General features: G+C 44.6%; 5 protein-coding genes across 5 annotated transcripts; all 5 read right to left on the bottom strand.

Annotated features, from left to right (window-relative positions):
- Positions 1-1234: 1234 nt before the first annotated feature.
- On the bottom strand, positions 1235-4095 carry LOC121627639 (oocyte zinc finger protein XlCOF20-like). The gene is made up of 2 exons (XM_041966660.1): positions 3447-4095; positions 1235-2902 (listed from the first exon to the last, which is right to left on the bottom strand). Exon 2 carries the CDS (start codon positions 2698-2700, stop codon positions 1810-1812), a length of 891 nt encoding a protein of 296 aa, XP_041822594.1. The 5' UTR covers positions 2701-2902; positions 3447-4095; the 3' UTR covers positions 1235-1809.
- A 129-nt stretch (positions 4096-4224) lies between these two features.
- LOC121627618 (zinc finger protein 771-like) lies at positions 4225-7827 on the bottom strand. Its single transcript, XM_041966635.1, has 2 exons — positions 7164-7827; positions 4225-6616 (listed from the first exon to the last, which is right to left on the bottom strand). The coding sequence occupies exons 1-2, from the start codon at positions 7333-7335 to the stop codon at positions 5412-5414; spliced, it is 1377 nt and encodes a 458-aa protein (XP_041822569.1). The 5' UTR covers positions 7336-7827; the 3' UTR covers positions 4225-5411.
- Positions 7828-12106: 4279 nt separating this feature from the next.
- LOC121627632 (zinc finger protein 232-like) lies at positions 12107-26822 on the bottom strand. Its single transcript, XM_041966651.1, is given in 4 exon segments — positions 12107-12308; positions 12311-13159; positions 17340-17597; positions 26411-26822. Coding segments are annotated over 3 exon segments (1080 nt in total). The 5' UTR covers positions 17512-17597; positions 26411-26822; the 3' UTR covers positions 12107-12249.
- Positions 19111-22419, bottom strand: LOC121627612 (gastrula zinc finger protein XlCGF26.1-like). The gene is made up of 2 exons (XM_041966627.1): positions 21756-22419; positions 19111-21208 (listed from the first exon to the last, which is right to left on the bottom strand). Exons 1-2 carry the CDS (start codon positions 21925-21927, stop codon positions 19710-19712), a joined length of 1671 nt encoding a protein of 556 aa, XP_041822561.1. The 5' UTR covers positions 21928-22419; the 3' UTR covers positions 19111-19709.
- Positions 24482-26417, bottom strand: LOC121627636 (zinc finger and SCAN domain-containing protein 12-like). The gene is made up of 2 exons (XM_041966657.1): positions 26153-26417; positions 24482-25628 (listed from the first exon to the last, which is right to left on the bottom strand). Exons 1-2 carry the CDS (start codon positions 26322-26324, stop codon positions 24763-24765), a joined length of 1038 nt encoding a protein of 345 aa, XP_041822591.1. The 5' UTR covers positions 26325-26417; the 3' UTR covers positions 24482-24762.
- Positions 26823-26970: the final 148 nt, after the last annotated feature.

Below are 26970 nucleotides of genomic sequence, written 5' to 3' on the forward strand. Positions count from 1 at the left end.
CTAAAATCTGCATGAATAAATTGATCAGGAACCTCACTCAACCCTCAGATCGACCGGCAGCCAACTCTTACTGGAATTCACTTTATGGGGAAAAAAACTGGAGAGGGGTGTGGCTGGTTGGCGAGAAGCTGCTCATTCACAACAAAGTCAAAGAAGTATCACACAAAATCTGCCATCATGTAAACCCGGCAAAAAAACATGCAGAGATTTAAACTGGCTGCCTGACGTCTCATGACATTTTATACTTTGTTCCGTTTGTCACTCAATCTGAATATTTACAGCTCATGTGATTCTTCCATCGAATCACAATCCCACAAATCTGAACTGCTTCACTCTCTCCTCTTCTTCATCAAATTAGCTTCAAATCAGTGAAAATGCTTTTTGGAAAGAACAATGTCTTTGTTTTGTCGACTGACAATTTAAACCCCCACTAAAATGACAATTCTTCTATTTTAACTAAAGGCTCTTGCAGTTTTTTCTACAATATAGAAATTCTTACTTTTTCCCCCCCAAACTGCACCATCATCTCTTAACAAAGAAAATCCCACCCCACCCTCCAAACTCATTTATCATCATAGAAAATAACAAAGGACTCACTGCACCGCCTCGACTCGTTCCATTTTCAGCTGCAGCATTGCCTGAGAGACACTTTCCTTTTCAAACAGTCCTTGATCCACCTCCACATCAGGGACCTCGTTCATGAAACCGTTCTTAGATCTACACTTAATTTTAGTCTTCAGATCATTTCTGACATTGTGCTTCTGTTCAGCTGATAAAAGACGGAAGAAAAAACACTGAATCTTCCTCAAACAGGATGTGAGGATACCTGTGTGTAACCTCCACAGCAGAAATCATTGAGGGGTGAGACCACAGTGATGGTTTTTTTGTGGCCGCCCCCTCCCTGACCTAGACTCGAGACATGAAGGCCACGGACCCCAGCCATCCGGGCCACAGACTGTTCATCAGGAATCAGGAAAGCGGTACAGGAACATCCGCACCCCCACCAACAGACTGAGGGACAGCTTCTTCCCCAGAGCTGTTCGAGCTATCACCCCCAGCAGCCCCCCCACTGGAGTGAGAGACTGTGAGAACTGTGAACACTGCACACTGCACTTTACACCTCCACCTTCTGTGTACTCAACATTTAAGTACACACATACTTCACTAAATTATATACATTTTAGTATTTTGGCACGTTTCACTTCATTGGTATATTTTATTGTTTACTGTTTATATACATTTTAGTATATTTCAGCTGCTGTCAACACATTTCATTTGTATATTTTATTCTGATAAAGCAGCCCCACTTTAAACCCCACGACCTGGTCTTCACAGGTCCACACAGGTACACACAGGTACACACAGGCACACACAGGCCGTCGGGGTGAGGGGATATGTCTTGGGAGTCTCTTGGGTTTTTGTTCCAACAAAATAAATGCAATAAACACACACACACATGGGGTGAAAAATGATTTCCAAAACCTTCAATTCTCTCAACACACATATGAGATCTGAGTGATCACATTATTTCAAAAGAGAACAGATGTTGACCACAACGCTGTGCAGCTGACAGAAAATACTTTGAATGAAGCAAAAAGCAAACTTCTTGGAAAGGATGAAATATCAGTTTCAACCAGCATCTCATGTGTTTCTGCTGCTCTCAAACACACTCGTGTGTTTTTAAAGTCTGGAGCCGAGTGAATCCTTTGTGACGAACTCTGAAACCGCATGGTTTCTCATGTGGGTTTTCATGTGATATTTCAGATGTGCATGTCATGCAAATCTTCAACCACAAACAGAACAACTAAATTATTTCTCCCCAGTGTGTGTCCTCATGTGTCTGGACAAACTGCTGCTTTGACTGAAACTAACTTTACAAACTGAGCAGCTGAAAGGTTTTTCTCCTGTGTGGCTTCTCATGTGTTCACTCATTTTTGCCTTGACTGCAAATCCTTTTCCACAGAGAGAACAACGAAACAGTTTCTCCCCCGTGTGGATTCTCATGTGCCTCTGAATATCTGTTCTCTGTTGAAAAGATTTGTTACAAAAAGAGCAGTTGAAGCGTTTTCCTTCTGAATGGCGCCTCAGATGCTTCCTGAGGGATTTCTTTCGCTGGTATCTTTTACCACAAACTGAGCAACTCAATGGTTTCTCTCCTGTTTGGTTTCCACTGCATCTCTGCAGACGCCCCTTGTGGTCAGAGCTTGAAGTACATCCAGAGGAGCTCACTGAAGTTTTTCCAGTTTTACATTTAACATCACTGACAGGTACTTCATTGTTCTGTAGAGGGTTTAAACCTGACTGAGGCTCTCTGGTCTCCTCCCAATCACAACTGTCATCAGTCTCAGGTTCAGAGGAGTGAGACGTCTTGTCATGAGTATCAGGTTGTAAATGTCTATCTGGATCTGAATTTTTGTCTGGCTCTGGTCCTCCACTGTCCTCTCCTTCAGCCTTTCTGTTCACATGCTCTGCATCCCTGTTCTCTTCAGTTTGGCTTTGATGAAGCTGTGAGGATTGAAGACCAGCACACTGGTGGGTTTTGAGCTGGGACTGCTGAGTCAATCTTTTACCACGATCACTGCAGCGGTCCCGCTTCTCTCCTGTGTGGAGAGCCATGTGTCGTAACAGGATTACCTTTTGTATAAATCTTTTACTGCAAACTAAGCGACAAAATGGTTTCTCTCCTGTGTGAGTTCTCATGTGTGTCCGAAGATTTGACTTATGGCTGAATCGTTTACCACACACAAGGCAGCTAAATGATTTCCTGGCAGAACGACATTCACTGTTACTTTTCAGAAAGTTTAAACCTGACTCAGGTTCACTGCATTTCTTCCAATCATGGATCTCCAGTCCTGCTGCTCAGGAGGATCCTCTTCTTTCCTCACCAACAGCAGCTGGACGTCTGTGGAGGGTAATGAGACACAGACACACCTTTTAGAAAACTGTCACTTCCTGTCAGCATTTGAACCACTGACACCACGACTTTCTTAAAAGGCAGAATAAGCAGCATTTTCTGAAACACCTCATTAGACTCATAATCTGTCTCAAAAAGTCTCAAATATGACTGATGACCCACCAGAAGTTACAGGACAGTTTCATGAAACTGACTTGACAACTCCCAGAGCTGACATTAAAGACATCTCATGACAATGGTTGATAAAGGTCAATGACTTCCTACACTTGATTATCAACTTAAGTGCTTCACGGTTTAACATTTCATCAAAATAAGACTTTCCTTGGTTGGAAGAACTTAACTTTCTCCAACCCCACTGAGCCCGACTGGTTTAAAATGATGCAGCCGCAAGTCCCTGCACCAATAATAGCTAGCTAGCTAGCGTTTAGTACGAGCTAGTTAGCTAGCTTTTTCTGTCAGGAAACGACAGATGCACAAACTCAGCAATTCACCATGATGTAAAATTGTGAAATGACCGAAAAAGAGTCCAAACCTGCTCTGTGTAACCGGACTTCAGGCTTGAAAACAGCGTCCAGTAGTTTCTGTTGTCGACAAACTTCCTCCTCGTACTCTGCTATCGTTCTTTCAAACTGCTCAAATATCTCTTCAGCAGCCGCAGTTAGTCGCTGCTTCACAAAAGCTCTCAGCGTTTGGACTTTAGACATTTTGACTGATTCACAGCAGCTTTTCCTCCAGACTCACTCCGTTAGAAACTGTTCGTTCTCTCTGATGATTAAATGACGCTCGGCTCCGTCTATTTCCAGCTAGCAGGCTAAGTTAGCTTCATTAGCTTCGTCGGACAGCAGCAGATCGTTCAGATGGAAAACAGCGTTAAATAAAGTGAACAGCACAGAGTCTATTCACACAGCTCTATCTGGACATTTGGGCTCCGTGAAAAATACAGTTTGGTCTCTGTCGAAGCTACTCCGACTAGCACCGTGAGGCCGAGCTCCGTCTATTTCCTGCTAGATAGTTACGCTACCTTCCATCAGCATTGTTGGCTAACAGGAGATGAGTCTGGGCTGAAACATCCTGAAAGTTTACACAAAGTCCGCTTCAACAAGTTTATCCAGACAAACAGGCTCTGCTGCTTCTCTCAGACTGAATCTTATGGTCACAACGTGGTACGCTACGGAAGAAGTTAGCATGTTAGCCACAGGAAGTGCTTTAGCTTCCGGCACCACTTCTTCTTCTTTTTCTTCTGATGAAGTTTTTGTTTTGTTTTGATTGTTTGCAAGGTTTTTTTTCAATAAAACTTTATTGAATGCTTAACAGAACAACACAGTTGAACAGAAAAAGGTTTTGCCAGGGGCCACATACAAGTAAAAACAGTCTACAGAAAAATATTAAGAAGATTACACAAATGCACAGTCTGAACAGCCTTGGTGTTGGTTGAGTACTTAAGGGTCTAAATATACTGTTTGGTTTCATTCTTTAAAAAAATAAAACAGGGATTTTTATTTATATATCTGCATTTGTGACGATGAATCGTCCTCTGAATGCTTCCTTTAAAAACATTACAGGCTTAGAGTCTTTCAGGCATTTTTATGGAACCATCAGTCTCAATAAGGCACGACTGAAGAGCTTAGTTGAGTCTGTTATTAAGTGGTGAATGTTCTCGAAGTGTTCCTCACACACAAACTAATAAACAACACATAAGTCAGCAGAAATGTTGACAGAAAAGAGAAAAGGTTGGATTTCTCTGTCTGTGAATGGAGTTCAGTGAGACGCTGCTGCCATCTAGTGGACATGAGGGGGAACATCATCACAGCAGTCACACAGGAGGTTTTCCTGCAGGACTTGTTTTCTGCTCAATGTTTGTCACACTGGAGAGAAGAAAAACACTTTCAAGTCCAGATTTCTACATGTTTTATATGAGCAGAAGAGATTCTCAGCACACGTTGAGATACGAGGCCAAAACTTTCAGTCTGCCCAGAAGAATCGTGAGTTGATTTAATGAACGAGCAGCTGAGAGCTCAGCTGAACATGTCAGACGTGGCTTTCTCCTGAAAAGACAAACTGCTCTTTGTTCGGAAAAGTCTCCTGATACTCTGCCGTGAGCTTTGCATTATAACCTGAAAACAGACTTTTTTCTGCACGTTTATTCTCTGAGGAGGGGCGACTGCAGTCGATGGGAGTCTGTTCATATTCAGTATTTTCTTCTTGTCAACAAACCTCAAACCAAACCAGCAGTGAGTGCTAACTGCGAACAGCTCTGTGTGTATCACAGGCTGAGATCGTCTTCCTCAGTGTCGTAGAGCTCCATTAAAACATCAGTGAGCCTCACACATGTTCCTTCATCACCATGAACGAGAACCAAAACACGCACACGCACGCACGCACGCACACGCACACACACACACAATGTGGATTAACGTATCAGGACGGTGGTCATCACCCGTCAGGTTTTCTTCATCAGACTCATGTGACTCTTCTTCAGGACTGAACGGACAAACTCTCAACATACCTGCGAATCCATTAATCTTGCTTCGTCGTACACCTCTCTGCTCTCACCAACACACTTGTGTTTTTTGACACGAGTCAGTCGAGTGAATCTTTTATCACAAACGCTACAACTGAACGGTTTCTCCCCAGTATGGGTCCTCATGTGTCTGGATAAAGTGCCTCTGTCACCAAACCTTGCTTTACAAACTGAGCAGCTGAACGGTTTCTCCCCCGTGTGGACAATCAAGTGTCGCCTCAACATTCTACTTTCTCCAAATCGTTTACCACACACAGAACAACTAAGTGGTTTCTCCCCAGTATGGATCCTCATGTGTCTGGACAAACCGTCTCTGCGACTGAAACTAACTTTACAAACTGAGCAGCTGAAAGGTTTTTGTCCTGTGTGGACAGTCAAGTGTCGCCTCAGCGTCCCACTATCTCCGAATCCTTTACCACAGACTGAACAACTAAATGGTTTCTCCCCAGTATGGGTCCTCATGTGTCTGGACAAACTGCTTCTGAGACTGAAACTAACTTTACAAACTGAGCAGCTCAACAGTTTTCCCTCTGAATGGAGTCTCATGTGATTCCTGAGGAATTTCTTTTGCTGGTATTTTCTCCCACAAACTGAACAACTAAATGGTTTCTCTCCTGTTTGGTTTCCACTGCGTCTCTGCAGACACCCCTTGTGGTCAGAGCCTGAAGTACATCCAGAGGAGCTCACTGAAGTTTTTCCAGTTTTACATTTAACATCACTGACAGGTACTTCATTGTTCTGTAGAGGGTTTAAACCTGACTGAGGCTCTCTGGTCTCCTCCCAGTCACAACTGTCATCAGTCTCAGGTTCAGAGGACAGGGATGTCCTGTCATCAGTGTCAGGTCTATCTGGATCTGAGGTCCTGGCTGGTTCTGGTCCTCCACAGTCCTCTCCATCAGATTCTGTTTTCATCTGTTCAGTTTGTCTCTGATGAAGCTGTGAGGACTGAGGTTCCTCTTCATCCTCTTCTTCACTCTTCACAGGGACAGGAGGGGACGTGAACTTGGTGATATCAGCCTCCTCCAGACCTCCCAGCTGCTCTCCCTCCTGACTGGTCCACAGCTCCTCCTGTTCCTCTTTAATGTGAGGCGGCTCTGCTGGGTCCTCCTGGTCCAGACTGGATCTCCAGTCCTGCTGCTCAGGAGGATCCTCTTCTTTCCTCCCCAACAGCAGCTGGACGTCTGTGGAGGATAATGAGACACAGACACACCTTTTAGAAAACTGTCACTTCCTGTCAGCATTTGAACCACTGACACCACGACTTTCTTAAAAGGCAGAATAAGCAGCATTTTCTAAAACACCTCATTAGACTCATAATCTGTCTCAAAAAGTCTCAAATATGACTGATGACCCACCAGAAGTTACAGGACAGTTTCATGAAACTGACTTGACAACTCCCAGAGCTGACATTAAAGACATCTCATGACAATGGTTGACAAAGGTCAATTACTTCCTACACTTGATTATCAACTTAAGTGCTTCACGGTTTAACATTTCATCAAAATAAGACTTTCCTTGGTTGGAAGAACTTAACTTTCTCTAACCCCACTGAGCCCGACTGGTTTAAAATGATGCAGCCGCAAGTCCCTGCACCAATAATAGCTAGCTAGCTAGCGTGTTTTAGTACGAGCTAGCTAGTTAGCTTTTTCTGTCAGGAAACGACAGATGCACAAACTCAGCAATTCACCATGATGTAAAATTGTGAAATGACCGAAAAAGAGTCCAAACCTGCTCTGTGTAACCGGACTTCAGGCTTGAAAACAGCGTCCAGTAGTTTCTGTTGTCGACAAACTTCCTCCTCGTACTCTGCTATCGTTCTTTCAAACTGCTCAAATATCTCTTCAGCAGCCGCAGTTAGTCGCTGCTTCACAAAAGCTCTCAGCGTTTGGACTTTAGACATTTTGACTGATTCACAGCAGCTTTTCCTCCAGACTCACTCCGTTAGAAACTGTTTGTTCTCTCTGATGATTAAATGACGCTCGGCTGCGTCTATTTCCGGCTAGCAGGCTAAGTTAGCTTCATTAGCTTCGTCGGACAGCAGCAGATCATTCAGATGGAAAACAGCGTCAAATAAAGGGAACAGCACAGAGTCTATTCACACAGCTCTATCTGGACATTTGGGCTCCGTGAAAAATACAGTTTGGTCTCTGTCGAAGCTACTCCGACTAGCACCGTGAGGCCGAGCTCCGTCTATTTCCTGCTAGCAAGCTACGCAAACTTCCTTCAGCATTGTTGGCTAACGGGAGATGAGTCTGGGCTGAAACATCCCGAAAGTTTACGAAAAAGTCCACTTCAACAAGTTTATCCAGACAAACAGACTCTGCTGCTTCACTCAGACTGAATTTTATGGGAACGACGGAACGGAACAAGTTAGCATGTTAGCCACAGGAAGTGTCGCTGCTTCCGCTCTGTTCCCCGTCGAATAGCGTCCCCCTCCATAACATAGATATAACAACTCAAATCTGCTCAAATAAATTGATCAGGAACCTCACTCAACCCTCAGATCGACCGGCAACAAACTCTTACTGGAATTCACTTTATGGGGAAAAAAACTGGAGAGGGGTGTGGCTGGTTGGCGAGAAGCTGCTCATTCACAACAAAGTCAAAGAAGTATCACACAAAATCTGCCATGATGTATACCCGGCAAAAAAAAAAAAAAAACATGCAGAGATTTAAACTGGCTGCCTGACGTCTCATGACATTTTATACTTTGTTCCGTTTGTCACTCATTCTGAATATTTACAGCTCATGTGATTCTTCCATCGAATCACAATCCCACAAATCTGAACTGCTTCACTCTCTCCTCTTCTTCATCAAATTAGCTTCAAATCAGTGAAAATGCTTTTTGGAAAGAACAATGTGTTTGTTTTGTCGACTGACAATTTAAACCCCCACTAAAATGACAATTCTTCTATTTTAACTAAAGGCTCTTGCAGTTTTTTCTACAATAATATAGAAATTCTTACTTTTTCCCCCCCAAACTGCACCATCATCTCTTAACAAAGAAAATCCCACCCCACCCTCCAAACTCATTTATCACCATAGAAAATAACAAAGAAACCGTTCTTAGATTTACACTTAATGTTAGTCTTACGATCATTTCTGACATTGTGCTTCTGTTCAGCTGATAAAAGACGGAACAAAAAACACTGAATCTTCCTCAAACAGGATGTGAGGATACCTGTGTGTAACCTCCACACCTGTGATCTATAAATCTGAAATCAGCTTGAACTGGCGGCACCTGCCTCCTCCTCAGACATGAAGGTTGATTCAGCAGCAGCCACGGACCACAAGAGGGAAGCAAACTCTTTGAGGGGTGAGACCACAGTGATGGAAGCGGAGGTCGAGGCCAGGCACCGCGTCTGATGTGATGTAATGATGAACAAATCATTAAATATCGGGTTGAAAGCCAATCATGTTGAATTGATCCAATTACTCTTTGGAGATGAATCAAGTATCTATCTATCGATCTATCTATTGAATTATTCTCCTCTTGAACCTAACCTGACCTTATGAAAGTCTCCCTCCTCTCTAGTGCTGGTGGGGGATGTCTTCCTTTATCAGTCTCTCAGGGTCATGCCTACACCCACGACTGCTTCTCATATCACAACCGTCACCAGGAAGGGGAGGGGGACACTTTCAACATTCCTGTAATCTCAGCTGCACAAGCCGTCTCTCCCTCTCTCTCTGTCTCCTCATACTCTCCTCCTCAGGTACAAAATGATTGATGGAACATGAAGTAGCCTGAATAGTACTAGAAGTTTCTCCGATATACCGGGGAGGGGCAGTGAGAGTGTGTAACATGGCTATGTCAGGGTCCAGTCTGGGGTTTAGTGGCTCCGGAGATGGAGCACTCGTAATCACTGTCTCGTCTGTCTGTTAGTCTGTGCTGTCAGAGTCACAACATGGATTGAGGCTCTTCTCATCTCTTTTTCGTCTAACGCCTCTTTCCACTTTCTCCTCTCCATCCTCTTTCCTTTCCCTTCTGTTGCTTTATGCTCCTTTTAAGTTTTGCACCACCAGTTTCTCAGCTCTTGCTAAGAGCGTCAACAGTTTAGTTTTTTTTGTGTCCTTGCTCCTGCAGCCAGGTCCACGTTTGGTCAATTGTTTTCAGCGTCTTCTGCTGTTGGTTTGGGGGGGACCCGTTAGCCAGTTGTAATCTGATTCGGTTCCACTGCCCGCCTACTGTGTCCCGAGTACACCCTCTATACTCCTCACACTTTCTTCCATAATAAATACAGCCTGTAAACGTGCTTCAACACACGGAGTCTAACAATCATACACACATGCAGGTCCAGTGAGAATGACTCAACGGTCAGTTTTCTGCCGCCTCGCGAGACAAGCTTCTAGGCCGGGTCATTCCAGTCCGGTCCGGTCCGGTCTCACTCCAGGCTTGCAAAAAACCTTTTAGACACACTTTTTCTGTATCCAAACCACCCGTGTCCCCACAGAACAGACACTGGTCGAAATGAGAGAGGATCTCCACAGATCATCCAGCACTGGAAACCACCCCCTCATCTTTTAGTACTTTTAGCAACATGAAAACATCTTCGACTCTCGGTGCTGTTGATCAGTCACACTTCCACCGTAATTAAACCAATCTCGTACTCGCTGTACCTCTGGCGCTGACTTCTCGCTAGTACAGCGTGTTTTATGCCATCTCTAACGGACAAAGGTGTTTCAACCCCTGGGTTGGGCTGGCACTCCCTTTTACCTCAGCGCTCCCTCACCCCGGTGGCCTGGGGTGCCACTCTGTCACGCTTTAACCCCGTTTCCTATCTTTATTTTCTTTAATTTTTTTTTCTTTATCGAGGCCGGGGCGGACTTTAAACCGTTGGATTTTCGCGAGGCCTTTCACCCCTACAGGTTACCAGCCCTCGGGTTTACCTGCTGTGCGCCTTAAACAGCGAGGCCCCTTACGGCTCCTCCCTTCAGGGGAATCGCCCCATGTTTGCACACTGTACTGATTTCAACTATTCTAGGACGAGAGAAATACAAGTGACTTCAAAATAAATTTAGAGATTGCCAATCGCAGAACTTTATTTATAAAAAGGTGTCTGCTGACCTTTTTTCTGTGGCCACAAAGATTTGCAGTCACTCGTTCCCGCCCGTCCTGTGTGGAGCTCAAGATTCACTCTCACTTCTCCGTCTTCATCCGGGTCACGGCACCAAATTGTCGAGGACGTGTCTCAAAAAATCTCTCTGGTCCTCTGGGTTCTTTAAATGAAGCAATAGGAGAAGACGTTGAGTCCAAAAAATCAGTTTTATTCTAACATCAATGGAATCTGCATTTATTTTAACATCAGTATGTGAATGTGCAAGGTAACAGAGCTCTGGGTCTCAACTTCAACTTTCCCTGATCCACAACAGAGTGGGGTCAGTTCATGAAGTCTGACACACGACCCCTCCCTGACCCAGTATTTTATAGACAGAACATGAGGAAATGCTGAAACAGTCATCAGCTCCTCCTCGTTGCCGTCGGCGCTCTCTCTCTCTCTTCTGCTTGCTCATCCTGAGAATCCAACGTCACCGCAGCAACCTGTTAGCAAGGACAAATCTAGAGAGACACCCTTATCCCTGACGCCAACCTGTTCTATCTTAAGTCGAGGGCCCCAAGATGTCCCCATGCCAGGCCTCTCTCTCAAAACCTCCTGTTCTAGGTCACACTGGCCTCAGATATATTCTGCACACAAAGAATCACTCCTCGTCTAAATCACTTCTATTAATAATGAAGGAAAAACTGAACCAGGAGAAGAAGAATTTCTGTTGATGATTCAGTCACACAATCCATCAGCAGAAAATATGAATCAGATCAACATATCAGGATCCAACTATCATTAATGTCAGCATGTGCATGTGATCTAACTATTAGCAGAATATATGTGTGTAATCAAAGTATAGGAATATGACCCAAATATCCATCATGTGCAGGATGTGGTTTGTGTCCCTGAGGGGGGGGGCTTTTCATGATCGCTGCACACCACCGCAGCTTCAGATGTACAGACACATTGCTGGGATAAAGGTTTATAACATAACTGCAGTGATACAGAGAAAGAACAGAAAGAGTGACTGATGAAGTGAAAACACATTTTGATGTTTTTTAAAAATCTGATAAAGCAGCCCCACTTTAAACCCCACGACCTGGTCTTCACAGGTCCACACAGGTCCACACAGGTCCACACAGGCACACACAGGCACACACAGGCACACACAGGCCGTCAGGGTGAGGGGATATGTCTTGGGAGTCTCTTGGGTTTTTGTTCCAACAAAATAAATGCAATAAACACACACACACACTCATGGGATGAAAAATGATTCCAAAACCTTCAATTCTCTCGACACACATATGAGATCTGAGTGATCACATTATTTAACAAGAAAACAGATGTTGACCACAACGCTGTGCAGCTGACATAAAATACTTTGAATGAAGCAAAAAGCAAAGTTCTTGGAAAGGATGAAATATCAGTTTCAACCAGCATCTCATGTGTTTCTGCTGCTCTCAAACACACTCGTGTGTTTTTAAAGTCTGGAGCCGAGTGAATCCTTTGTGACGAACTCTGAAACCGCGTGGTTTCTCATGTGGATTCTCATGTGATATTTCAGATGTGTATTTTGTATAAATCTTCGACCACACACAGAACAACTAAATGGTTTCTCCCCAGTGTGTGTCCTCATGTGTCTGGTCAAATTGTTTCTGCGACTGAAACTAACTTTACAAACTGAGCAGTTGAAAGGTTTTTCTCCAGTATGAACTTTTGCGTGAGACCTCAGATTTGAGCTGAATGCAAATCGTTTACCACAGAAAGAACAACTAAATGGTTTCTCCCCAGTGTGGGTCCTCATGTGTCTGGACAAATTGTTTCTGAGACTGAAACTAACTTTACAAACTGAGCAGCTGAAAGGTTTTTCTCCAGTATGAACTCTAATGTGTTTCCTCAAACTTGAGCCTATTGCAAATTCTTTTCCACAGAAAGAACAACTGAAGGGTTTCTCTCCTGTGTGGACTCTCTTGTGCCTCACAACATGTTCTCTCTGTTGCAAAGTTTTCTTCCAAACTGAGCAGCTGAAACGTTTTCCCTCTGAATGAAGTCTCATGTGTTTCCTGAAGAATTTCTTTCGCTGGTATCTTTTACCACAAACTGAGCAACTCAAGGGTTTCTCTCCTGTGTGAATTCTCATGTGTGTCCGAAGATTTGACTTATAGCTGAATCGTTTACCACACACAAGGCAGCTCAATGATTTCCTGGCAGAACGACATTCACTGTTACTTTTCAGACAGTTTAAACCTGACTCAGGTTCACTGCATTTCTTCCAATCATCACTGACTTTTTCCTTAAGTTTAGAAAAATCTGCAGTCCTGTCATCAGTCTCAGGTGGTAAAGGTGTAACAGGATCTGAGGTCCTGGCTGGTTCTGGTCCTCCACAGTCCTCTCCATCAGATTCTGTTCTCATCTGCTCAGTTTGTCTCTGATGAAGCTGTGAGGACTGAGGTTCCTCTTCATCCTCTTCTTCACTCTTCACAGGGACAGGAGGGGACGTGAACTTGGTGATATCAGCCTCCTCCAGACCTCCCAGCTGCTCTCCCTCCTGACTGGTCCACAGCTCCTCCTGTTCCTCTTTAATGTGAGGCGGCTCTGCTGGGTCCTCCTGGTCCAGACTGGATCTCCAGTCCTGCTGCTCAGGAGGATCCTCTTCTTTCCTCACCAACAGCAGCTGGACGTCTGTGGAGGATAATGAGACACAGACACACCTTTAAACCATTTGAACCACTGACACCACGACCTTCTTCAGTGTGGTTAAAGGTTAATCATAATCAGTGTACATTTACTGACTGATCCTCTGTGTAAATAAAACCATGTCTTGAAAAACTCGTGAAAAAATATGTATTTATTACCAAATGTAGGGTGCAAGGCCAAAAAAGGATGAATGAAAACTGATGAATATTCGTTTTTGTAAGTTCAGATCAAAGTTGCAAATTATTCTGGATTTTTTCCTGAGAATTACAAGTGAAACTAAAAGTATATCATCATTGTTTGTTTTCCGGCGCGAGTGGCAGCTCCGTGTGATCTTCGCACTCTTTTGTTTCTCTTTTCTTCCTCTTTCTGGGTTTCTTGGAAAGTACTTCTCTATCCTATGGATATGGACTCTACAACTTCAACGCCGACACTCGTTTATTCGAGGAACTTTTTAAACGCCTTGAGAGCAAAGTCCCGCTTCGGTGTGGTCCCGTGTTTACCTGTGGAAGTAAGGAAGCCGTACCGGGGCTGCAGAGCCAGCTGATGAAGAACCTAAAGACCGTCAGGGAGTGCAGTTTACTGTGTCTTACTGAGACGTGGCTAACAGCTAGCATCCCAGATGCTAACGTAGAGCTACTGGACTTCAGCACAGTCAGAGCGGACAGAGACACAAGAACCTGTGGGAAGCGCAAAGGAGGAGGACTCGCACTGTATGAGGTGCAATCCTGGGCATGTGAACATTAAAATCTCCAGCTGCTGCAGGGAAACTGAACTCATGGCTGTAACTTTACGTCCCTATTACTTGCCCAGGGAGTTCAGCCACGCCATTGTTCTCATTGTTTACATTCCGCCGCGCGCCGACGCGGAGGCTGCGTGTGACATCATCCACAGCGCTGTGGCCAAACTTCAAACACAGCATCCTGAGGCCCTTGTGCTAATCTCTGGGGACTTTAACCATGTCACTTTGGACAATACACTGGCTGCTTCTCACCAGTACGTGGACTGTAACACCAGGGGGAAGAGGACTGTAGATCTGATGTATGCAAACGTGAAGAATGCATACAGAGCCACCCCTCTGCCAGCAGTAGGGAAAGCAGATCACAATCTGGTCCTGCTCAAACCTCACTACACACCAAGAGTGAGGAGACTACCAACAACCACACGCTCATTCAGGAAGTGGTCTCCTGAAGCCGAGCAGGCTCAGAAAGACTGCTTTGAGACCACAGACTGGGAAGCATTGCAGGGGTCTCACAGTGAGAACATGGAGGAGATGGTTGACTGCACCACAGACGATATTAACTTCTGTATGGACACTGTTGTTCCAGTAAAATCTGTACGCTGCTTTGCCAACAACAAGCCCTGGATTACCAGTGACATCAAAGGACTTCTGAACCAGAAGAAGAAAGCCTTCAAAGATGGTGACACACTGGAAATCAAGAGGGTACAGAAGGAACTCAGAGTCCAGCTCAGAGAGGCGAAGGAGCAGTACGGAAGGAGATTAGAAGAAAGGATGCAGGACAACAACATGAGGGAGGTGTGGGAGGGGATGAAGACCATCACTGGTTGCAGCTCCAAGAAGGGTTCCCACATTGAGGGGGATGTGGGGAGGGCAAACCAGCTCAACCACTTCTTCAATAGATTTGATCACCCCAACCCATTCACACCTCTAAGCACAGCAGCCACCACCCTCCTACTCCCGCAAGCCATCACCAACACAGATGAGGACATCTCTCCTCCTCCCCTCACACTACCCACGACAATCACAGCAGCTCAGGTCTGTCGTGAGCTGAAGAGGATGCGCCCCAGCAAAGCCGCAGGTCCAGATGGAGTATCACCACGACTGCTGAAGGCCTGTGTGAGGGAGCTGGGACACCCCCTTCAGCGCATATTCAATCTGAGCCTGGGACAAGGGAGGGTTCCCCAGCTGTGGAAGACATCCTGCATCATTCCAGTCCCTAAGAAACCACATCCTGGTGAGCTGAATGACTTCAGGCGGTCGCCCTGACGTCACACGTGATGAAGACCATGGAACGGCTGCTGCTCCATCACCTGAGGCCACAGATCCACCATGCTCTTGACCCTCTGCAGTTTGCTTACCGGGAGAAGACAGGAGTGGAGGATGCCATCATCTTCCTGCTCCACCGATCTCTCTCTCACCTGGACAGAGGCAGTGGTGCTGTGAGGATTACATTCCTGGACTTCTCCAGTGCCTTTAACACCCTCCAGCCACTGCTCCTCAGGGACAAACTGACAGAGATGGGAGTTGAAACACACCTGGTGGAATGGATTACTGACTACCTGACTGGCAGACCTCAGTATGTGAAGCTGGGGGACTGCAGGTCCAACACTGTGGCCAGCAGCACAGAAGCACCGCAGGGAACTGTGCTCTCTCCGGTCCTGTTCACCCTGTACACGTCCGACTTTCAGTACAACTCAGAGCTCTGTCATGGACAGAAGTTCGCGGACGACACAGCAATAGTGGGCTGTATCAGGAGTGGACAAGAGGATGAGTACAGGAAACTGATTCAGGACTTCATCACATGGTGTGACTCCAACCACCTGCTCCTCAACACCACCAAGACCAGGGAGATGGTGGTGGATTTTAGGAGACCCAGGCCGTGTTCAGAACCGATCACCATTAAAGGGGACTGCGTGGAGGTGGTTCACACCTACAAATATCTGGGAGTGCAGCTGGATGAGAATCTGGATTGGACTGCCAACACTGACGCTCTGTGCAGAAAAGGACAGAGCCGCCTGTACTTCCTCAGAAGGCTGGCGTCCTTCAACATCTGCAAAAAGCTGCTGCAGATTTTCTACCAGTCTGTGGTCGCGAGTGCCCTCCTGTACGCAGTGGTGTGCTGGGGGAGCAGCTTAAAGAAAAAGGACGCAGCACGCCTGGACAAACTGGTGAGGAAGGCAGGCTCCGTCGTTGGCACAGAGCTGGACAGTTTGACATGGCAGAGCGATGGTCACTGAACAGCTCCTGTCCATCATAGACAATCCTGATCATCCACTGCACAGCGCCACCTCCAGGCAGAGGAGCAGCTTCAGTGACAGACTGCTGTCATTGTCCTGCTCGACTGACAGACTGAAAAGATCATTCCTCCCCCACGCCGTACGGCTCTTCAACACCTCTCGGGGAGGGCGACAAAAACAATAACCAACACAACAACTCCGAACCCACTACACACTCACACCACACAGCATGGACACATGCACTTTATCACACACACATCCATATGCTGGACTTTATCACACACACATCTAAATGCTGGACTTTATCACACACACATCCATATGCTGGACTTTATCACACACACATCTAAATGCTGGACTTTATCACACACACATCCATATGCTGGACTTTATCACACACACATCCATATGCTGGATCCAAGTGTGGACAATCAGACCATTGCACACTGTTATTTTGCACAACTGCACTACTGTGCACATTTTTAACTGCTCGAATGTTTATCCTGTATTACAGATGTTTATCCTGTATAGCCAGATGTTCAGATGTTTATCCTGGATAGCCAAGTTCTTTATTTTTATTTCACTATTTTTATTATTTTTATTGTGTATTTTGTCGTGTATTTTTACCTCTTGCTTGTAAGTTGTTCATTACTTGAAGTAGATCTTGTTCTTATTTTGCATGCCCTTGTGTGTCCACCTTTTGAGCTGCTGGAACTGCAAATTTCTCCTTGGAGATGAATAAAGTATCTGTCTATCTATCCATCTATCTATATGAGATAAAAATGCTGAAGCAGTGTATTTATCTTTTTGTGGTTATCATTCAGTAAAGTAAAGAAGAAAACCACCTCTCTGAAACTCTAACTCTTCTGAGGGAGGACCCCTGGATTGCTGTAGATTAAACCAGCCAACAGCAACAACATCCACATGAATGCAGCAGAAATATTAATCCACAAACATCAGATATGATGAGAAACACTGACAGGAACATTTTACTGCTACACCAACACTTTGACTTCAAGTACTGCTGATAATACTCACATACTTTTACTTCAGTCAGGTTCTGAATGCAGGACTTTTACTTGCAGTGGAGTATTTCCACAGTGTGTATTAGTACCTTTACTGAAGTACAGGATGTGAGTACTTGTTGCAGCACAGTTTCCAGTGAGAAGAACCAGTAAAGAGTCCAAACCTGCTCTGTGTAACCGGACTTCAGGCTTGAAAACAGCGTCCAGTAGTTTCTGTTGTCGACAAACTTCCTCCTCGTACTCTGCTATCGTTCTTTCAAACTGCTCAAATATCTCTTCAGCAGCCGCAGTTAGTCGCTGCTTCACAAAAGCTCTCAGCGTTTGGACTTTAGACATTTTGACTGATTCACAGCAGCTTTTCCTCCAGACTCACTCCGTTAAAAACTCTTTGTTCTCTCTGATGATTAAATGACGCTCGGCTCCTGCTAGCAAGCTACGCTAACTTCCTTCACATACGCTAACTTAACTTCAACAGGAGATTAGTTTGGGCTGAAACATCCCGAAAGTTTACAAAAAAAGTCCACTTCAACAAGTTTATCCAGACAAACAGGCTCTGCTGCTTCACTCAGACTGAATTTTATGGGAACGACGGAACGGAACAAGTTAGCATGTTAGCCACAGGAAGTGTCGCTGCTTCCGCTCTGTTCCCCGTCGAATAACGTCCCCCTCCATAACATAGATATAACAACTCAAATCTGCTCAAATAAATTGATCAGGAACCTCACTCAACCCTCAGATCGACCGGCAACAAACTCTTACTGGAATTCACTTTATGGGGAAATAAACCGGAGAGGGGTGTGGCTGGTTGGCGAGAAGCTGCTCATTCACAACAAAGTCAAAGAAGTATCACACAAAATCTGCCATGATGTATACCCGGCAAAAAAAAAAAAACATGCAGAGATTTAAACTGGCTGCCTGACGTCTCATGACATTTTATACTTTGTTCCGTTTGTCACTCAATCTGAATATTTACAGCTCATGTGATTCTTCCATCGAATCACAATCCCACAAATCTGAACTGCTTCACTCTCTCCTCTTCTTCATCAAATTAGCTTCAAATCAGTGAAAATGCTTTTTGGAAAGAACAATGTCTTTGTTTTGTCGACTGACAATTTAAACCCCCACTAAAATGACAATTCTTCTATTTTAACTAAAGGCTCTTGCAGTTTTTTCTACAATATAGAAATTCTTACTTTTTCCCCCCCAAACTGCACCATCATCTCTTAACAAAGAAAATCCCACCCCACCCTCCAAACTCATTTATCATCAAAGAAAATAACAAAGGACTCACTGCACCGCCTCGACTCGTTCCATTTTCAGCTGCAGCATTGCCTGAGAGACACTTTCCTTTTCAAACAGTCCTTGATCCACCTCCACATCAGGGACCTCGTTCATGAAACCGTTCTTAGATCTACACTTAATTTTAGTCTTCAGATCATTTCTGACATTGTGCTTCTGTTCAGCTGATAAAAGACGGAAGAAAAAACACTGAATCTTCCTCAAACAGGATGTGAGGATACCTGTGTGTAACCTCCACAGCAGACATCTTTGAGGGGTGAGACCACAGTGATGGTTTTGTTGTGGCCGCCCCCTCCCTGACCTAGACTCTATATATGAAGGCCGGGTCAGGAAGAGGGCGAGATCCATCGCCACGGACCCCAGCCATCCGGGCCACAGACTGTTTGTACCGCTACCATCAGGAAAGCGGTACAGGAACATCCACACCCCCACTAACAGACTGAGGGACAGCTTCTTCCCCAGAGCTGTCAGAGCTGTCACCCCCAGCAGCCCCCCCACTGGAGTGAGAGACTGTGAGAACTGTGAACCACTGCACACCGCACTTTACACCTCCACCTCCACGTACTCAACATTTAAGTACACACACATACTTCACTAAATTCTATACATTTTAGTATATAAGCACGTTTCATTTCATGGTATATTTTATTGTTTATATACATTTTAGTATATTTCAGCTGCTGTCAACACATTTCATTTGTATATTTTATTCTGATAAAGCAGCCTCACTTTAAATCCAACTACCTGGTCTTCACAGGTACACACAGGTACACACGAGTACACACGGGTACACACAGGCCGTCAGGGTGAGGGGATATGTCTTGGGAGTCTCTTGGGTTTTTGTTCCAACAAAATAAATGCAATAAACACACACACACACTCATGGGATGAAAAATGATTTCCAAAACCTTCAATTCTCTCGACACACATATGAGATCTGAGTGATCACATTATTTAACAAGAGAACAGATGTTGACCACAACGCTGTGCAGCTGACAGAAAATACTTTGAATGAAGCAAAAAGCAAACTTCTTGGAAAGGATGAAATATCAGTTTCAACCAGCATCTCATGTGTTTCTGCTGCTCTCAAACACACTCGTGTGTTTTTAAAGTCTGGAGCCGAGAGAATCCTTTGTGACGAACTCTGAAACCGCATGGTTTCTCATGTGGATTCTCATGTGATATTTCAGATGTGTATTTTGTATAAATCTTCGACCACACACAGAACGACTAAATTATTTCTCCCCAGTGTGTGTCCTCATGTGTCTGGTCAAACTGCTGCTTTGACTGAAACTAACTTTACAAACTGAGCAGCTGAAAGGTTTTTCTCCTGTATGAACTTTTATGTGTGATGTCAAATTTGAGCCTAATGCAAATCGTTTACCACAGAAAGAACAACTGAAGGGTTTCTCTCCAGTATGGATCCTCATGTGTCTGGACAAACTGTCTCTGCGACTGAACCTAACTTTACAAACTGAGCAGATGAAAGGTTTCTCTCCTGTGTGGCTTCTCATGTGTTCACTCATTTTTGCCTTGACTGCAAATCCTTTTCCACAGAGAGAACAACTAAACAGTTTCTTCCCCGTGTGGATTCTCATGTGCCTCTGAATATCTGTTCTCTGTTGAAAAGATTTGTTACAAAAAGAGCAGTTGAAGCATTTTCCTTCTGAATGGCGCCTCAGATGCTTCCTGAGGGATTTCTTTCGCTGGTATCTTTTACCACAAACTGAGCAACTCAAGGGTTTCTCTCCTGTTTGGTTTCCACTGTGTTTCTGCAGACGCCCCTTGTGGTCAGAGCTTGAAGTACATCCAGAGGAGCTAACTGAAGTTTTTCCAGTTTTACATTTAACATCACTGACAGGTACTTCATTGTTCTGTAGAGGGTTTAAACCAGACTGAGGGTCTCTGGTCTCCTCCCAATCACAACTGTCATCAGTCTCAGATTCAGAGGAGTGAGACGTCTTGTCATGAGTATCAGGTTGTAAATGTCTATCTGGATCTGAATTTTTGTCTGGCTCTGGTCCTCCACTGTCCTCTCCTTCAGCCTTTCTGTTCACATGCTCTGCATCCCTGTTCTCTTCAGTTTGGCTTTGATGAAGCTGTGAGGATTGAAGACCAGCACACTGGTGGGTTTTGAGCTGGGACTGCTGAGTCAATCTTTTGCCACAATCACTGCAGCGGTCCCGCTTCTCTCCTGTGTGGAGAGCCATGTGTCGTAACAGGATTACCTTTTGTATAAATCTTTTACTGCAAACTAAGCGACAAAATGGTTTCTCTCCTGTGTGAATTCTCATGTGTGTCTGAAGATTTGACTTTTGGCTGAATCGTTTACCACACACAAGGCAGCTAAATGATTTCCTGGCAGAACGACATTCACTGTTACTTTTCAGAAAGTTTAAACCTGACTCAGGTTCACTGCATTTCTTCCAATCATCACAGTCCTCTCCATCAGATTCTGTCCTCATCTGTTCAGTTTGTCTCTGATGAAGCTGTGAGGACTGAGGTTCCTCTTCATCCTCTTCTTCACTCTTCACAGGGACAGGAGGGGACGTGAACTTGGTGATATCAGCCTCCTCCAGACCTCCCAGCTGCTCTCCCTCCTGACTGGTCCACAGCTCCTCCTGTTCCTCTTTAATGTGAGGCGGCTCTGCTGGGTCCTCCTGGTCCAGACTGGATCTCCAGTCCTGCTGCTCAGGAGGATCCTCTTCTTTCCTCCCCAACAGCAGCTGGACGTCTGTGGAGGATAATGAGACACAGACACACCTTTTAGAAAACTGTCACTTCCTGTCAGCATTTGAACCACTGACACCACGACTTTCTTAAAAGGCAGAATAAGCAGCATTTTCTAAAACACCTCATTAGACTCATAATCTGTCTCAAAAAGTCTCAAATATGACTGATGACCCACCAGAAGTTACAGGACAGTTTCATGAAACTGACTTGACAACTCCCAGAGCTGACATTAAAGACATCTCATGACAATGGTTGATAAAGGTCAATTACTTCCTACACTTGATTATCAACTTAAGTGCTTCACGGTTTAACATTTCATCAAAATAAGACTTTCCTTGGTTGGAAGAACTTAACTTTCTCCAACCCCACTGAGCCCGACTGGTTTAAAATGATGCAGCCGCAAGTCCCTGCACCAATGCTAGCTAGCTAGCTAGCGTGTTTTAGTACGAGCTAGCTAGTTAGCTTTTTCTGTCAGGAAACGACAGATGCACAAACTCAGCAATTCACCATGATGTAAAATTGTGAAATGACCGAAAAAGAGTCCAAACCTGCTCTGTGTAACCGGACTTCAGGCTTGAAAACAGCGTCCAGTAGTTTCTGTTGTCGACAAACTTCCTCCTCGTACTCTGCTATCGTTCTTTCAAACTGCTCAAATATCTCTTCAGCAGCCGCAGTTAGTCGCTGCTTCACAAAAGCTCTCAGCGTTTGGACTTTAGACATTTTGACTGATTCACAGCAGCTTTTCCTCCAGACTCACTCCGTTAGAAACTCTTTGTTCTCTCTGATGATTAAATGACGCTCGGCTCCGTCTATTTCCTGCTAGCGGGCTAAGTTAGCTTCATTAGCTTCGTCGGACAGCAGCAGATCGTTCAGATGGAAAACAGCGTCAAATAAAGGGAACAGCACAGAGTCTATTCACACAGCTCTATCTGGACATTTGGGCTCCGTGAAAAATACAGTTTGGTCTCTGTCGAAGCTACTCCGACTAGCACCGTGAGGCCGAGCTCCGTCTATTTCCTGCTAGCAAGCTACGCTAACTTCCTTCAGCATTGTTGGCTAACGGGAGATGAGTCTGGGCTGAAACATCCCGAAAGTTTACGAAAAAGTCCACTTCAACAAGTTTATCCAGACAAACAGACTCTGCTGCTTCACTCAGACTGAATTTTATGGGAACGACGGAACGGAACAAGTTAGCATGTTAGCCACAGGAAGTGTCGCTGCTTCCGGTCTGTTCCCCGTCGAATAACGTCCCCCTCCACAACATAGATATAACAACTAAAATCTGCTCAAATAAATTGATCAGGAACCTCACTCAACCCTCAGATCGACCGGCAGCCAACTCTTACTGGAATTCACTTTATGGGGAAATAAACTGGAGAGGGGTGTGGCTGGTTGGCGAGAAGCTGCTCATTCACAACAAAGTCAAAGAAGTATCACACAAAATCTGCCATAATGGACACCCCAAGATGTCCCCATGCCAGGCCTCTCTCTCAAAACCTCCTGTTCTAGGTCACACTGGCCTCAGATATATTCTGCACACAAAGAATCAGTCCTCGTCTAAATCACTTCTATGACTAATAAAGGAAAAACTGAACCAGGAGAAGAAGAATTTCTGTTGATGATTCAGTCACACCAGCAGAAAATATGAATAAGATCAACACATCAGGATCCAACTATCATTAATGTAAGCATGTGCATGTAATCTAACTATTAGCAGAATATATGTGTGTAATCAAACTTATTCCAATCACTGTTTGTTTCCACTAAGCAGTGGCATGCACAGGGGGGGTGACCGCCCCCCCTCGTGGACCAATTGTTGAAAAACGCGTGCTAAAGTGCCCTCTTGGGAGCCAAAACGCGCGCTAAAGTGCCCTCTTGGACGCCAAAACGCGTGCTCAAGTTAAGTCCTTTTCACCCCTCCCCTTCAAAAAGTCTGTGCACGCCACTGCCACTAAGACACCTGCGGCCAGGGGTCCGTTTCACAAAGCAGGTTCAACAAACTCTGAGTGTAAGCCTGAACTCTGAGTTGATCTACTCTGAGATAGGAAACTCTGAGTTTTCGATTCCACAATAGCAGATTTGAGTTAGTTTGATTAACTCAGAGTAGGTTCACCGAGAGTTACGCGCGTGCACCGCAACTATAAAAAGACAGCATCGATGGAACCCCGATTTGAGGAGTCTCCATGGCAACGGGGAAGCGGAAGGCTGCCTACTTCACGCCACTGGAAATTAGACATTTTAATGCGCTCATACAGCGAATATGAACACGTTTTTAGACAGAAGTCCAACACCGCTGCAGCTGCGAAGGAGAGGGAGACGGCGTGGGAGAACATTGCTGCTCGGGTCAATGCGTGAGTATAAATGTAGTCCTTTGAAATCACAATAATATTACAGGGCAAAACTGCTTGAATGGTTGCCTATTAATTTATTTCATTTAGGTGCAATCCCGCGGGGGAGAAGCGCACTTGGCAGCAGCTTAAAATGAAATATAAAAACATTGTTCAAACAGGTAAGACCTCTGCATGATCTCATGGAGGTAGCTACCTCATTTTGATCATGTTTTACATTGTAAAGTAAATATTAAGTGGCTCCCTTTCATTGTAAAATTGGTTATATTGTGTTCATATGTTTTGTTTTTTGTTAACGAATGAAATAAAATTTAAAAATGAAAAAAAGTGTTCTCATCTATATCATGTTATGTTAAATAATTAAGCCTATATTTAAACCAACACAGACTTTTACTCAGCCAACAGAAAGAAGGCAGATGCACGAAGAACGGGTGGTGGCCTAAAGACGATAACTGTCTGGAAAAGCAAGAACATCGTGGTCTGATAAATATCTCCCGACGAATATTTAATTCTCTGCGCAGTATCGCTGCACCTTCATCCACGGGATCATGATCAAAAGACGTTAACATGCCATGTTAACGAAAAAAGTCACCACCTACTGTGCCTAATGGACTTCCCACTGACTGATATTTTTAATGATTTTTTTAATAACAGACGGCAGAACGATGCCAAAACTCGTCTGCTGACTGAATGAATGACTTACCTTCCTATGTGAAACGGAAAACTCAGAGTTTCCCTCATTTCAGGGTTAACATACTCGGAGTTTTCAGTAAACCTGCTTTGTGAAACGGACCTCAGGAGACCTGTAATGGTGTCTGTTATTCCCTATTCCCTCTTCTGCAACTGGTTTGTGTGCATACTGTGGTTTGGAGGGGGGGGGGGTGTACACACAGGCACACACAGGCCGTCAGGGTGAGGGGATATGTCTTGGGAGTCTCTTGGGTTTTTGTTCCAACAAAATAAATGCAATAAACACACACACTCATGGGATGAAAAATGATTCCAAAACCTTCAATTCTCTCGACACACATATGAGATCTGAGTGATCACATTATTTAACAAGAGAACAGATGTTGACCACAACGCTGTGCAGCTGACAGAAAATACTTTGAATGAAGCAAAAAGCAAAGTTCTTGGAAAGGATGAAATATCAGTTTCAACCAGCATCTCATGTGTTTCTGCTGCTCTCAAACACACTCGTGTGTTTTTAAAGTCTGGAGCCGAGTGAATCCTTTGTGACGAACTCTGAAACCTCATGGTTTCTCATGTGGATTCTCATGTGATATTTCAGATGTGCATTTTGTACAAATCTTCGACCACACACAGAACAACTAAATGGTTTCTCCCCAGTATGGGTCCTCATGTGTCTGGTCAAACCGTCTCTGCGACTGAAACTAACTTTACAAACTGAGCAGCTGAAAGGTTTTTCTCCAGTATGAACTTTTATGTGTGACCTCAAATTTGAGCCTTCTGCAAATCGTTTTCCACAGAAAGAACAACTAAATGGTTTCTCTCCTGTGTGAATTCTCATGTGTGTCTGAAGATTTGACTTATGGCTGAATCGTTTACCACACACAAGGCAGCTCAATGATTTCCTGGCAGAACGACATTCACTGTTATTTTTCAGACAGTTTAAACCTGACTCAGGTTCACTGCATTTCTTCCAATCATCACTGACTTTTTCCTTAAGTTTAGAAAAATCTGCAGTCCTGTCATCAGTCTCAGGTGGTAAATGTGCATCTGGATCTGAGGTCCTGGCTGGTTCTGGTCCTCCACAGTCCTCTCCATCAGATTCTGTCCTCATCTGTTCAGTTTGTCTCTGATGAAGCTGTGAGGACTGAGGTTCCTCTTCATCCTCTTCTTCACTCTTCACAGGGACAGGAGGGGACGTGAACTTGGTGATATCAGCCTCCTCCAGACCTCCCAGCTGCTCTCCCTCCTGACTGGTCCACAGCTCCTCCTGTTCCTCTTTAATGTGAGGCGGCTCTGCTGGGTCCTCCTGGTCCAGACTGGATCTCCAGTCCTGCTGCTCAGGAGGATCCTCTTCTTTCCTCCCCAACAGCAGCTGGACGTCTGTGGAGGATAATGAGACACAGACACACCTTTAAACCATTTGAACCACTGACACCACGACCTTCTTAAAAGGCAGAATAAGCAGCATTTTCTGAAACAACTCATTAGACTCATAATCTGTCTCAAAAAGTCTCAAATATGACTTATGACCCACCAGAAGTTACAGGACAGTTTCATGAAACTGACTTGACAACTCCCAGAGCTGACATTAAAGACATCTCATGACAATGGTTGACAAAGGTCAATTACTTCCTACACTTGATTATCAACTTAAGTGCTTCACGGTTTAACATTTCATCAAAATAAGACTTTCCTTGGTTGGAAGAACTTAACTTTCTCCAACCCCACTGAGCCCGACTGGTTTAAAATGATGCAGCCGCAAGTCCCTGCACCAATAATAGCTAGCTAGCTAGCGTTTAGTACGAGCTAGTTAGCTAGCTTTTTCTGTCAGGAAACGACAAATGCACAAACTCAGCAATTCACCATGATGTAAAATTGTGAAATGACCGAAAAAGAGTCCAAACCTGCTCTGTGTAACCGGACTTCAGGCTTGAAAACAGCGTCCAGTAGTTTCTGTTGTCGACAAACTTCCTCCTCGTACTCTGCTATCGTTCTTTCAAACTGCTCAAATATCTCTTCAGCAGCCGCAGTTAGTCGCTGCTTCACAAAAGCTCTCAGCGTTTGGACTTTAGACATTTTGACTGATTCACAGCAGCTTTTCCTCCAGACTCACTCCGTTAGAAACTCTTTGTTCTCTCTGATGATTAAATGACGCTCGGCTCCGTCTATTTCCTGCTAGCGGGCTAAGTTAGCTTCATTAGCTTCGTCGGACAGCAGCAGATCATTCAGATGGAAAACAGCGTCAAATAAAGGGAACAGCACAGAGTCTATTCACACAGCTCTATCTGGACATTTGGGCTCCGTGAAAAATACAGTTTGGTCTCTGTCGAAGCTACTCCGACTAGCACCGTGACGCCGAGCTCCGTCTATTTCCTGCTAGCAAGCTACGCTAACTTCCTTCACATACGCTAACTTAACTTCAACAGGAGATGAGTCTGAGCTGAAACATCCCGAAAGTTTACACAAAGTCCACTTCAACAACTTTATCCAGATAAACAGGCTCTGCTGCTTCACTCAGACTGAATTTTATGGGAACGACGTAACGGAACAAGTTAGCATGTTAGCCACAGGAAGTGTCGCTGCTTCCGGTCTGTTCCCCGTCGAATAACGTCCCCCTCCATAACATAGATATAACAACTCAAATCTGCTCAAATAAATTGATCAGGAACCTCACTCAACCCTCAAATCAACCGGCAGCCAACTCTTACTGGAATTCACTTTA

The sequence above is a fragment of the Chelmon rostratus genome, chromosome 24, assembly GCF_017976325.1.
Source record: "Chelmon rostratus isolate fCheRos1 chromosome 24, fCheRos1.pri, whole genome shotgun sequence".
Taxonomy (NCBI): domain Eukaryota; kingdom Metazoa; phylum Chordata; class Actinopteri; order Chaetodontiformes; family Chaetodontidae; genus Chelmon; species Chelmon rostratus.